The 14,222-nt window shown below is 37.2% G+C and overlaps 1 protein-coding gene across 3 annotated transcripts in view; it reads right to left on the bottom strand.

Moving 5' to 3' along the window:
• Nucleotides 1-645: 645 nt before the first annotated feature.
• The window catches only part of TEX9 (testis expressed 9), a 32,818-nt gene continuing 19,241 nt past the window's right edge, over nt 646-14,222 (bottom strand). For 2 of the 3 annotated variants that reach the window (XM_055127062.1, XM_055127063.1), the window contains 3 exons: nt 8,872-9,006; nt 1,518-1,652; nt 646-1,006 (listed from right to left, as the gene is read on the bottom strand). In XM_055127062.1, coding sequence (XP_054983037.1) covers nt 929-1,006; nt 1,518-1,652; nt 8,872-9,006 — 348 coding nt within the window. In that variant the 3' untranslated portion in view covers nt 646-928. Of the gene's footprint in view, nt 1,007-1,514; nt 1,653-2,372; nt 2,533-8,871; nt 9,007-14,222 lie in introns of those variants that run through there. The other variant, XR_008628545.1, reaches the window with a different exon arrangement.

Below are 14,222 nucleotides of genomic sequence, written 5' to 3'. Positions count from 1 at the left end.
TCCGTAATTGGGCTTTGAGTTGTTATCCTATCTTGGCTGCTGTACTTAAATGAGGTGAGGAACATAGGTGTGCGTGATATTCTTATGTTTGGGGGATTTTTTTAGATGGCTCTCCATGTTGCTTTCGACAAAGGCTGGCCAGCTTGACACTCCCACCAACAGTGGGTGGGGGCTACTTTCTCACCACAGCCCTGCCCGCACTGGCTACTTACAACTTTTTGATATATTTCATTCTCACAGTCATGAGGTGATACCTCATTGTTGTTTTAATTCCCTAATATGAATGACAACAAATATTTGTTATATGGCTGTTGGCCACTTGGATGTAAGAAGAGTATTTTTTTACCATGACAGTTCACTTAAGCTTACAGTTTCTATGAACTAATTTGGCCAAGACAATAAGAGTATTTAGAATCTGAGTTTAAAACACCTACTTCAGGGGCCATATTTTAGTAGGTAGCAACAGCAGGTAGGACATTTGCCTACACACAGCAAGCCCCTGTACCCTACATGATCCCCTGAGCCACGCCAGGAGTTATCCCTGAGTGCAGGGCCAGGTGTAAACCCTGAGCACCCCTGGGTGTGGTCCAAAGACATAACAGCAACACAAATCTATTATCTACAGATAAGAGAGAGAAGAATAAGGACTTTCAAAGAGCTTTATTACCTGATGCACATAATATCAATAGAAACTAAAATTTCCTCTCAAATAAACTATTACTATTCTGTCAAAAAAGAGCAGAATCAAAAGTTAAATTCCTATTGTTTTGTTTTTTCCTAATAACTATATAAATTTTATATTCCTCTAATCTAGGTCCATTATCAAATATCTTTAATATTTACAGAGAACAAAAATAATTCTAACCATTACACCTTAAATTTAGAAAAATATCTACCATACACTGTCATAAGGACTGTAGTATACAATTTATGAATTTTCCCATTCAAGTGCCTTCATAAATTCCTCTTCAGTGAAGGACAACATCTTAGCAGCTTCAATATGCATCTGTATTTTAAAAAAATCAAATTGTAAGAATGTGAACTCTAATTCTAATACACATGGTGTTTTAAATGTTAATTACATTCATGGGCCGATCAATAAAAGCATATTTGTTCAATGCAGTATAAAACCAACCTTCTGTTGAGAAAGCAAAAATACTATAAATAACCTTTGTAAATGGGGAAATGACAAAATCATGAATTCAAATCTTACCATTAGGTAAGTAATTGGTAGAGAAGTTGGGAACAACAGTGCTTCAGGATTATTTTTTACTTTTAAGACTTAAGTAAAACCTTTCATCTTCTAAGATAATAGTTATTCTTTTATTTTCTCTTTTCTGTAGTTACTATAAGTACTTTCCATATTACTAATCAAAATATTAGTAATCAAAATATCCATTTGTTTGGTTCACACTATCTAAAACTTACACATACTAAATAAAGAGAAATACTACATATTTTACTATAAGTCCAGATATTTGTAATTTAACTCAGTGTTTTCTAGGACAGGCACTCACCTTCTGCCTTTTTAAAACATCAATTAATTTTAATTGTTTTTTAAATCCTATCATTAACTCTCCTTTTTGTTTTTCTAGCTTCTTGTTTTCTAATTTTAATGCTTCAATTTTTCTGTGCTCTTCATTTGTAATATCCTGCAAAAGGAAAAATAACCACATATGTATTTGGCAGCATTTTACTGAAAGAAATTATACAAACACAGTATCAGTAATTAGTACTACTTTAAATTAAAATAACAATTTTCACATTACTAAACTACTGTAATTTTAATAACTTTTTGATATCCTGGTCTCTCACATAGTAAAGTCTCTTTACTTTTGTTTTTGGGACGCACCTGCTGGGGGTCAGGATAACTCCTGGCTCAGGACTTACTCAGGGATCAGTTCTGATGGGATTAAAGGACCATTTTCTTGCCAGGGATCAAACCTGGGTATCTGCTGTACTATTGATAACTCTGGCTCTAAAAATGTTTTTAAACCAACTTGTTATTTTTCATCTCAATATAATGGCACAGTAGCTTATGTAGAACCTTTCGGACAGTAACAAATAGAGACAATCAACACAATTTTAAATGTACCTGAGGCACAGGGTCAGAGAGAGAGCTCATGGGGCTGACACACATGCCTTGTATACACATACCCCAGGGGTTCAGCCCTTTGCATGCCCCCTGAATACTACCAGCTACAATCCTACTGGCTTCCGGTTTCACCTGGCCGGAGGAGTGTCACCCCTTCGGGTCACGGAACTGAGCCTGCTTAGCTGGGTGTCACCAGGAATGGCCCCCTGGCCCCCCTGAGCGGTCTGACGGCCCATCCCCAGCAACATAAAGGGAAGAAATGTATTTAAGGCCAAACCAAGGTCATCAGATGTGTAAACAGGAGATACGTAGTCATTGAAAAAACAGAAGCAGGATGTGGGTCTTGAGAAGATTCACATTTAGCCATCTTGGGAGAGCTGTCTCCAGTCACAAGTGTGGAGGGGGCAGACTTCAAGCAAAAAAGTGGCCTCCTGGACCTGACGGATGAGAGGAGTGGTAGTGACTTCCAGTCGGGAAATCCTAGGAAGTAGGACGCTCTCAAAAAGTCATGTACCTGTGTCAGCTCTTTAACATTCAAATCTAAGTAACATTTGAGGGTGAGACTCCTAAGGACCCCGAGAATAGCAAGTATAGGTATAATCACAGGTACAAATAACTGTCGATGACAGGAGAAAACAGATTTGTGTCTTGGTAGAAGTTAGCTGGACGAGAGCTGCAGCAATTTGGACAGTACCAGAGAAAGGAGCAGTGACTTCAATACAGGTCAGTCTTTATTATTTGCATATAGAAATGCTACTGATTTCTATTATGTTCATTCTGTAGCCTGCCACTTTAGACCAGATTGTTTCTAGTTTTTTGTCTGAACTCTTTAGTGTTTGCTAAGTATAGGACAGCATCAGCAAATAATCATATCTTGACTTCTTTCCCAATCGGGGTTCCCTCAGTATATCTCTTCTTGTCTAATTGCTAGTGGCAATGATTTCCAATACTCAGTACCATGTTGAAAAAAGGGTGGAGAGCAAATATTCTTGTCTTAGGCCTCATGAGAGGAAAGACAGTTTTCATAATTGACTGTGGTATTAGCTGCGGATTTGTGATAAAGGGCTTTTCACTATTTTGCTTTTTTTTTGGGGGGGGTCACACCCGGCGATGCACAGGGGTCACTCCTGGCTCCGCACTCAGGAATTACCCCTGGCGGTGCTCAGGGGACCATATGGGATGCTGGGAATCGAACCCAGGTCAACCGCGTGCAAGGCAAATGCCCTACCCACTATACTATCACTCCAGCCCCATCTTCACTATTTTGATGAAACTTCCTTCTACTCCATTTAGTTGAGCTTGATGGGTTTTAGGTTCTGTCAAATGCTTTCTCTGAATTTCCTGTTATGATCATATAATTTTTGCTTCTCCTTAAATTGTGATACACTGATTGACTGTGATACACTGTGATACACTGATTGATTTACATATGTTTAACCATATATTCATATGGTTTAATCTTTTCATTGTATAGTATATTACATTGATTTGTATATAAAAGCTATATACCTGAAATATATATTTGATCATGATCAAGTTATGTATTGTTGGATTCAGCTCACTAAGATTTTGATAAGGATTTTTGCATCTATGTTCATTAGGGATATTAATCTGTAATTTTACTTTTTGGCCATTGATGATCCCATCAACGGCCAACATCCAGAGAGAGACTTAAAAGCAAGCTCTTTAGCCTACTTCTCCCTCTGGGAGAAACTGGCAATCTTCTGAGTTTCCTGCCCCCATGGGACAGCCTTGCAAGCTTCCCATGGTGTCTTCATATGCAAAATCCAGTAACAAGCTGGATCCCATTCCCCTGACCGGGAAGAGCCCCCAGTGCAACATATCTTAGGAGGGCCAAGTCAAAATAGACTTCTAAGATCTCAGGAAAAGGATGAAATGAGAAATTACTGAGCCCACCCAAGAAATCGGTGATTAACGGGATATTGTGATTGATTGATTGTGATTGATTACTTTTTAGTGATGTCTCTGATTTTGTGATTAGGAAAATGTCGCCCTGATAGATATTGCTGGGTTGGACTCCTGTTTCTTCAATTTGTTTAGAAGAGCCTGCGAAGAATAGGAAATATGTCTTCTTTGAAGGTTTGGAAAAAACAGTAAACATGGACTTTAATTTTGAGTACAACTTTTGTTACCGCTTAATTTCCTTGTGAGTAACTGACCTCAGTTCAGGTAATCTCCTAAATCAGTCTTAGGATCTTCTAGGATTCCAAAAATTTATCCATAGGTTCTCCAATATTGTGGCACAGAATTTTTCATAGTAATTTCAGGTAACACTTTCTATTTCTATAGTATTTGCTGTAATTTCTCTTTCGTTTCTGATCAGCTTATCAAGAGTTTTTTCTCTTTTGCTTTGTAAATTTAGCTAATGGTTTGTCAGCCTTGTTTATTATTTTAAAAAACTGGTTTCACTGATCTTTTGTGTATACATTTGCATTTATATTATGCTTAGAATGACAAAAACCAAAGACAGAATAGTGAAAGCAGCAAGATCAGAAAAGTAGCTTACGAGGAAAGCCCAGAAGATTCATAGCAGATCTATCAAATGAGACTCTAGGAGCCAGAAAAGAATGGAGAGATCTAGTGCGAAAACTGGATGAAATGAGGTGGTCACCAAGAATACTCTCTCCAGTGAGATTATCATTCAGATCTGAAGGAATGATACAGAGCTTCAAGGACAAATGGACAGCTTAATAAATTCATTGCCTTGAAACCAGTCTTGCAGGAAGCATTAAAGGAGCCTCTTTAAAAGAGAAGGCGGATGCAGCACCTGGCACCAAGTACAGCACTTACTCATGGTGCGTTCATCCCTGGTGCTAATGGCCATCCTCTGCAACCAAGATTAATAAAGGTTTGTTTACTCCTACCTTCCTAAGGATTTCACACATTTTCAATAAGAAATTACCATTTCATTTGTACTAAATTTTCTATGTCAGACCACGTGTTAGGGTTTTTTTTTTCATATCCATAGAGCTTGTTATTACAATCTTACTTATTAATTCAGACCTTAAACTACAATACACATATTTTAGTGAAGTAAAACACTCTTACTTTTTTTTTACATTTGTATTATTTATTTCATGTAAATTTTCAAATGGATTAGCACTGGACTATTTGTCATATTTTAAAATTTTATATACCAGCAAAAATATAGCTTTTGAAAAAATTTTACATTATCAACTTATCACTGATCTACAGTTTTGTGGAATTCCAGAATATTAGCTTTATTGATCTATATGTGTAGGTGTTACCACCTCCACAATAAAACAGGGAAGAGGAGAGAAAGATCTCATGTGGGATTAAAAGGAAACACAGTGAGGGAACAATAAATGGTCAAAGTCATTGGAACTAAAGAGCTTGTCTGTAAAACTGAGCTTACATGGTGGGGGTATAAGCCCCTCCTCTCTGGAACATGGGAGAGGGAGTCTAGCTCCCTCTATGGAATGGTATCAGAATGGTATATGCATACAAAATATGATAAACAGAATTATAAATCCTGTAATCTCAATAAAAATGGTAAGATAAAGTAAAAAAAAAATTAAAGTCTTGAGAAAAAATTGAGCAAAGGACCTGATATCTCTCCAAATAGGACACACTAAAGGCCAACCAGTATTTTAAAAGACAGTGAACCTTACTAATCTCAAAGGAATTCTTAAAAGCCCACAATATCTATCATCTAGTAATCTTTAGTTTGAAGACTATCAAAAACAGACAGGCAGCAGTCACCGATTTCTTGTCGCCAAGAGCAAGGGAGGGCTTCTGTTCAGACCCTCCCAATGGCAACAGTTTCTCTTACTGTATCCTTGCAGACTTCTCCCCACATTGTACATATTTCCAATTCTCAAAACACTCCACATTCACCATGTTCTAAAACGACTTGTTTTTCTTCCCTCCAACCAACACTCATGTCTTCAGTTTCTTTTTGAAAACCAGAAGTCAAAATAGCCCTCCTTCCGCTTTCCCTCCCACACCAGCGCCAAGTGGTTTTTCCCTCTTTGATGCAGATTCTCAGTTTCGTCCAAGTGCTATTATCATCTCACTCACATGGCTACATAGTCTCTCTGCGTCTCTTCCAGCCCACTTCCAATCCACTGTCCACACTACAAGCTGGGAAATACTTTCCACATGTATATATCTGACTGAGGCGAGTTCTTCTACAATAACTGCAGTGGCTTTAAAACACTTCTTGAGGGGCTGGAGCGATAGCACAGCGGGTAGGGCGTTTGCCTTGCACGCAGCCGACCCGGGTTCGAATCCCAGCATCCCATATGGTCCCCTGAGCACCGCCAGGGGTGATTCCTGAGTGCATGAGCCAGGAGTGACCCCTGTACATCGCCGGGTGTGACCCAAAAAGCAAAAAAAAAAAAAACAAAACACTTCTTGAGTACTTAACATCCAGTCTCTTACCTAGATTAAACGCCTGACTTGGCAACACTCCCTCCATATTCATACCTACTTTTCATTACTTTATCTTTTTTCCTGTCACATAGACATTCTTTTCCATACTCTTCCTCTGCCCATAATCATCCCCAGCATATAATTCATATATTATTCAGATTTTTATCTTTAGAAATACATGTTTATAAAAGCATTTACTTAACTGTTCATGTCCTCAAAACACCAATCAAGTATCTTTCATGGCATTTATCAGAGTTGCATCCTAATTTTGCTTCATCTAAATAACATCCATTTTCTCTACTTTATGATAAATGCCTAAAATGACTGTATTTTTTTTATTTCCAACCTTAACTAGAGACCTAGCAGGCTCTCACTGCCAGCTCTATATGAATTAATGAAAAACTATAAATGATCCAGTTCTAAATAAAATAACATGAATTTGATGACACTTAAAATGGACTTCAAGCCACAATTACCTTGTTTGAAAGCAGAATCTAGAAGAAGGAAACTCCCTTCCCTGACTTTACTTTACTCAAATAAATTTTCTACCAAAATTTTTTAAAAATCAGAATTTAAGTTAAACTATGAAACAGTTGTCTTGAATTATATCTTCCCTAACACCCCCGCCCTGGGCAATTTCAGAGGTAATTACTATATGCCAGGCACCGAGGCAGAACACTGAATAATACAGTAGGGCTCCTCTATACTATATGCCAGGCCCCGGGGTGGAGCACTGAATAATAGAGCAGGGTTCCTAGACTCAAGTAACATCAGGTTTACAGCTACCTCACTCTTCATTTCACAAATTACCCTGACTCTAAAAGCCAGATTAACTGTTTCCTAAGCTTGGTGGAAAATAAGTTTATCATTAATTTATTTTTTAAATTGCTAGCTTTCTGATGACTACAGGGTAATCTTATGTGGTTGGTGTATTTAATTGGAAACATTCTTATAAATCTGATCATTTAAGCTGGCTAACAATAATTACATGTCCAATTAGAATGAGAAGGGATATTGAAACGGTAATTTTTTATAATACATAGAAACATACACAAATTAAACTTCAAGGAAAAACATTCAAAGAAAAAAAAGTTAAAAACAAGGCAAATAATTTAAAAGTAAAAAACTCAAGACATTCCCATATATATTTTTTGAAATCTGAAATGAGTCCATGTAAAAACTGATCTCAAAATGTCTTCCTTATGGGAAATATAAAGTAGCATGTACACAAAATGTTTCCTACTGTGTCTACATCAAGCACCCATAATCCAAACCTCTGATGAGAAAAATCTTCTCTAAACACATGTAAGTTCTTTTTATTGTGCTGATGTACCAAGCTCTTCACATACCAAATCCTGATTACTTGAATTTACAAAAGGCCTAGCTAGAAAGAATTAAAGTTATCTCTTGTTATGGGAACAAGCTTTTCTTTATACTTAATATGTTTACTAGTACAGAGATCAAATCTACATCTAGAACTAGCAAATCCCGATGTAGTTATTCCATTCTCTTCAAAATTCTTTTAAAATCCGCAAATTATAAATAATATTATAACATGCTAATTGTTAACAAGTTTCTTAAAGATGGTATCCTAAATTGTTCATTCAACAACTTCTATTAATAAATCCCAGTCATCGTTCATTTCATTCCTCAGGCCTCTAAAAAATGAGCATGATCTGATCCCCAAATCATCAGAGAAGATACATTAAAACTATGAGTCATTGATGCTTTTGTTAAATATCTTCCTCAGAACTTACAAGCTCAGTTTATTTCTATATTTTATTGCTACTAATGTAATCCAGAGTTTATCACCCATATGTAATAGGGGTGGCTCCTAATTTCGTTATCCAAGTATTGTTAAGTTACTACATATTTTCCTAATAGATACACTCTAATGAAGTATAACTTTCAGGTTGACAAAAAAAAAACAAAACTAATAGGCAATATTTACATACCCACCACTATTCTGTAAAGGAGCAGCTTGCATTACACATTTAAAAATTGCGGAGCTCAAAGGAAATGACAATTTTAAAATATAAGAGATTTCCTCCCCCTCACTATTTGCCCTCTGAGATTAGAAAACTTTCTAGCATGTAATATGGGCACACATGTGTGTAATGACATACTGGATGAAAAATGAATTTTCCAGAGTTGTGTCACCACCCAATGAAGGCAATGTAACCTTATTAAGACATTCATCTTGCTTCAAATTGTTATTTCTTCTGAAAAAAGAAATGTCTAACATAGTATCTAAAATTTAAATTAGAATCTTTTAATTTTAAAACTATTATTTTTCACTCATGCCTAAAACAGGAATTGACCGATGGTGATACTGACAGAACTATTCCATGTTCTCCTACCTTGTTGTTTTGCCTTAATTTACTTAACTCCAGTTTATATCTCTCTGTTTCTTCTAGTGCTCTGTTCAAGCGAACTTCTGTGGCACTCTGACTAGAGGCAGCTTGTTTCTGTAGCCGTTGTTTAGTTTCTAATTCCTGGAAAGGAGATATGGGGAACATTTATATACTTCAGAAATTTGCTGTATAATTTTGCAGCTTTTTCCATTCCCATATTTCCCTACCTCTTCCCTAAAGTTAGGAATGCAAACACACACACACACACACACACACACACACACACACACACACACAAAGAAGCTAAACACTGATATACATCTCAGAGAATGTAACCTTAAAGTTGTGGTCTCCAATTATGCTTTAAATTACTTTTTTTCTGGAATTTTCTGCTTTATACTGACTCAAACTTAGACATGTATTCTACACTTGATAATCAACTCATAATTCATCCCTTGGGAGCCTCTCAAACCACCAATATAAAATAGAAACCTCATAATTCAGTTAAGAAATTATTTGTTAAATATACTTTGCCTTATAGAGAAATCCCAATTCTGCAGAGGAATAACAGGTTTTGTGGATTATTTACCAGACCTTGGGGTACATTTAGACCTAAATTTCTACAAATATTCCAAGAGATTGTCTATAGGCAGAATGTCTATAGGCGACACATGAAGAAACATGAATCATATTATACTCCAAACTCCCCATAATCTGGCCCTGTAATCATATCTCCTTCCAAAGAAGCCATCTTCAGCTATGTCAGTAGTACTGGGATCTTTCCAAAGCATCCAAGGTGCTCTTGCCTCTGCTCTTCCTGGATCCCTTCTTCTCACTCTTACCTGGCTGGAGCAGAGCATTCTTTAATATGTACCTAAGGCTGTATTGTGAGGATTTGTCCCCTCCAATAAGCCTTATTTCACTATCTTTCTGGGTGTTCCAGGTGCCCTATTTTCGGAACTTCTGCTGCAGCCTGATATGCATATATGTACATGCTATGAAACCAAAATATACTTCATAAGCCCACCCTTCCTTTCTCTGAATATATAAACTGTCTTGACCTCTATAGCCCTGGCACATTAATGGCATGGAAGAGGCACTAATCACGTTTCATAAACTGAGTTGATTTTCCAATACTTAAAATCATTCTTCTTTCATCCCTTATATGTCTCTTCTTCAAAAGAGATACTCAATAAAATGTATGAACTGAAAGTCTATGTTTAAAAATAGAGTAACCTATTATCCTCTTTGATGTATAAGTTCTCCTGGCTGTATCATGACGTTTTATTTGAAAACTGATCTCCTTGGCTCTGAGTAATTAAGGGCGAAACAAAACAAAACAAAACACATGCTGCTCTTCATGTCAGCTTCTAAACAAATCCAACTGTGTGTGAATGCCATCTGCTATTGCCAGCCTTCTTCACAGCTTTGTGGGTGGCTGCTACGGAAAGAACCAGCCTGATGTACCTCACTCCTCACATGGAAAAGGCAGAGATTCCCAGCAGCTACGAAGTCCACAATTCAAGCTGCCTCCTCTCCATCAAACTAAGGGAATTCATCTTTGCCCTTCTTCACGGCTTTGTGGGTGGCTGCTACGGAGAGAGCCATCCTGATGTACCTCACTCTCATGGAAAAGGCAGAGATTCTCAGTAGCCCACCCACAAGATGACGAGATGAAACTATCCAGGGCCCAGAGAGAGTGAGAGAGAGAGAGAGAGAGAGAGAGAGAGAGCACAGAGATCAGGGCACTGGCCTTGCAGGTGGCGGCTGATACAGGTTCGATTCCAGCACCACACATTATCCTCTGAGCATCCCCAGGAGTGATCCCTGAGTACAGACCCCGGAGTAAGCCGTGAGCACTGCCTGAGGTGGGCCAAAATAAAATCATGCCTTTGCACAACACAAATGCAACTTGAGGTAGCTACTAAGTGAAACAGATCAAGAACTAAAGCACAATTTCTGGATGGTTTCTTTCACATGTACAATAATCTAAGGAATTGGCAAATCACCACAAAAGTTAATCCTTAGATCATGAGAAAAATCTGATGGTTATCAGAGGGAAAGGAGTGGGTAGAGAGGGTCATTTTGATAGTAGGATGGCACTAAAATTTTGGTTCTTACACACAGGTATTAATGTGTACCCCTCAAAATGTATAGTATTATAAAAGTATATCATAAAAAACTTTTAAAACCTCAGATACTGGTGGAAGGTCATGGGTACTTTAGTGGTGGTATTCATAAACTTTGTACGTTGATACAATGATTATTCAGTGGAAAAAAAGTAGGATGCATCACATTCTGACTTTATAATGTACTACAATGTGATGGTAAGAAAAATGGTGTGGTAGAAGCAGACACACAGATCAATATAACAGAATTAAGATCCCCAAAATAAATTCACACATATATGAGTACTTAGTTTGTGACAAAAAGTCAAGAGTACACACTGTAGAATGAAAAATTGCTTTAACAATGGTGCTAGCTACTCAATATAAACTAGGCCACTGTCTCACATTATGTTAATATGTGAGGTTTTATTTATTTTAATTTAATTTAAATATTAAATTTATTTAAAATTGTAATTTAAATATTAAGTTTATTAAAATTTAATTTAAATATTAATTAAAATTAACTGATTTGGATGCTTAAGACATGAAACCATAAAATACAATAATAGACAGCACAAGTAAAATAACTTCAGAATAATGAAACTTGACCCCAAAATCAAGGGAAACAAAAGCAAAATTAAATGCTGGGATTACATCAAACTAAAATGTTTCTGCATGAAATGCAGATCAAAACAACCATGAGATATCATCTCACACCACAGAGACTGGCCCACATCCCAAAAAACAAAAGCAACCGGTGTTGGTGTGGATGCGGGGAGAAAGGGACTCTTCTTCACTGCTGGTGGGAATGCCGACTGGTTCAGTCCTTTTGGAAAACAATATGGACGATTCTCAAAAAATTAGAAATTGAGCTTCCATTTGACCCAGCAATACCACTCCTGGGAATATATCCCGGAGAGGCAAAATGGTATAGTAGAGATGGCATATGTATTTCTATGTTCATTGCAGCACTGTTTACAATAGCCAGAATCTGGAAAAAACCAGAGTGCCCCAAAACAGATGACTGGTTAAAGAAACTCTGGTACATCTACACAATGGAATACTATGTAGCCGTCAGAAAACATGAAGTCATGAAATTTGCATATAAATGGATCAACATGGAAAGTATCATGTTGAGTGAAATGAGTCAGAAAGAAAGAGACAGGGGCTGGAGAGATAGCACAGCGGGTAGGGCGTTTGCCTTGCACGCGGCCGACCCGGGTTCAAATCCCAGCATCCCATATGGTCCCCTGAGCATGGCCAGGGGTAATTCCTGAGTGCAGAGCCAGGAGTAACCCCTGTGCATCGCCAGGTGTGACCCAAAAAGCAAAAAAAAAAAAAAAAAAAAAAAAGAAAGAAAGAGACAGACATAGAAAGATTGCACTCATATGTGGAATATAATGTAACTGAGAAGTGCAAGTTGACAATGATGCAACTTCTGGCAGATATCTCTCTGGACTTAGTTACTAAAATACTAAAATACAGAAACCCAAAACTGAGAGGCCGATAAGTGTGGTCACTCGACCTCATACTTCTTCATCCTTAGCAATGGAAAACAAATTATCTAATGCTTCCTTTTCAGCAGGTCTGACTTTAGGGGAGAGACTCTCCAAACAATAATAGTGAGTTTTGTTGAAATATTGTATGCAATCAAAGTGAAAGTAAAGTGAAATTTATTAGTTACACAGGTGGGGGGGCTAAGGGTGGGGGAGCTAGGGGCGTGGGGGGGTTAGGGGTGTGGGGGTGTGGGGTGGAGCTATACTGGGATTCTTGGTGGTGGAATATGTGCACTGGTGAAGGGATGGGTATTCGAGCATTGTATAACTGAGATTTAAACCTGAAAACTTTGTAATTTTCCACATGGTGACTCAATAAAAAAATTTTTAAAAAAAGACCCTGAAAAAAAAATGTTTCTGCATGATAAAATATCAGTAAAATAAAAGATATCTTGCTAAGTGGGAGAAAATATTGACAAATCATACATCTGATAAGGGATTTATGTCCAATATACAAATTCATAAACAATAACAAAAATAAGTGCTTCCCCCCAAAGTAGGCAGAAAATTTGAATAAAAACTTATATTAAAAAAAAGACAGATGGTCAACAGGCACATGAAAAGATGCTCAGCATCACTTACAGGGAAATGCAAATCAAACCAGAATGAGTTATCACCACACCCCTGTTGACAACAGCCCATACCACAAAGACCAGAAACAACTGTTGGCAAGAGTCTGGAGAAAAGGAAGAACTCTTGGAATTGTTGGTCAAAATGTAATTTGGTCTAATCTTTCTGGAAATTACTATGGAGATTTCTCAAGACACTGAAAATAGACTAGCCATAATAAGATCGCAATTTTGCTCCAAAGAATATAAACACACAAATTTAAAAAGATGTATGGATTCTTATGCTCACTGCAGTTTTATCATAGAAGACAAGATATGAACACATCTCATGTGTTCACTATACAATTACAGTAGGGCATCACACCAATAATGGGTAAAGGCATTATGGTGAGTGCACATGCAATGGAATTATACAGCTGTAAGGAAAAATAAAGTTCTGGCATTTGCAACAAAAACAACAAAGTTAGAGGGTGTAATTTTAGGTAAAATAAGTCAGAAGAAGAAAGACAAATTCTGGATCATCTTACTCATAATGAAACAAAGCCAGAAAATGGACAAAAGCAACCCATGGAATTAGAACTCGTATCTGAGATTGCCAGAGGGAAAGCAAAGGGAGCAGAAAGGGTGAAGGAATTTAGGAACTTTGGTGTGGAGGGTGGGGTGACTACTTACTTTTGAAGAAGTGTGGAAAAATAATTATTGAAACATATAAAAATTGTAGATTAATGTTATCTCAATAAAAAAATTTAAATTGCACATCTGATGAGGATTTGCATCTAGGATATATGAAGACTTTAAGATTCAATAATTTTTAAATTTATATTAAAAATAGATAAAGATCCCGATAATACATTTCTCCAAAGATATATGAATGGGGGAACCACATAAATAGCTCAATAGTCTGGAGCACATGCTTTGCATGCAGCAGTCCTGGGTGTGATAACCATTACCACATGGCTGCCCAAGCACAATTAGGAGAGACCCCCAAACACCAGCATGGAGCCAGATGTGTCCCCCAAACAAAATAAACTTAAGGTACACAAATGGCCAATATTTATGAAAAGATGTTCAACATCATTAGCCATCAGGGAACTACAAATCACAGCAAGATAATCACCTCACAC

The sequence above is a fragment of the Sorex araneus genome, chromosome 2 (assembly GCF_027595985.1).
Source record: "Sorex araneus isolate mSorAra2 chromosome 2, mSorAra2.pri, whole genome shotgun sequence".
Taxonomy (NCBI): domain Eukaryota; kingdom Metazoa; phylum Chordata; class Mammalia; order Eulipotyphla; family Soricidae; genus Sorex; species Sorex araneus.
The sequence above is the reverse complement of the archived record's forward strand: the minus strand, read 5'-3'. Positions and strand labels throughout refer to the sequence as shown.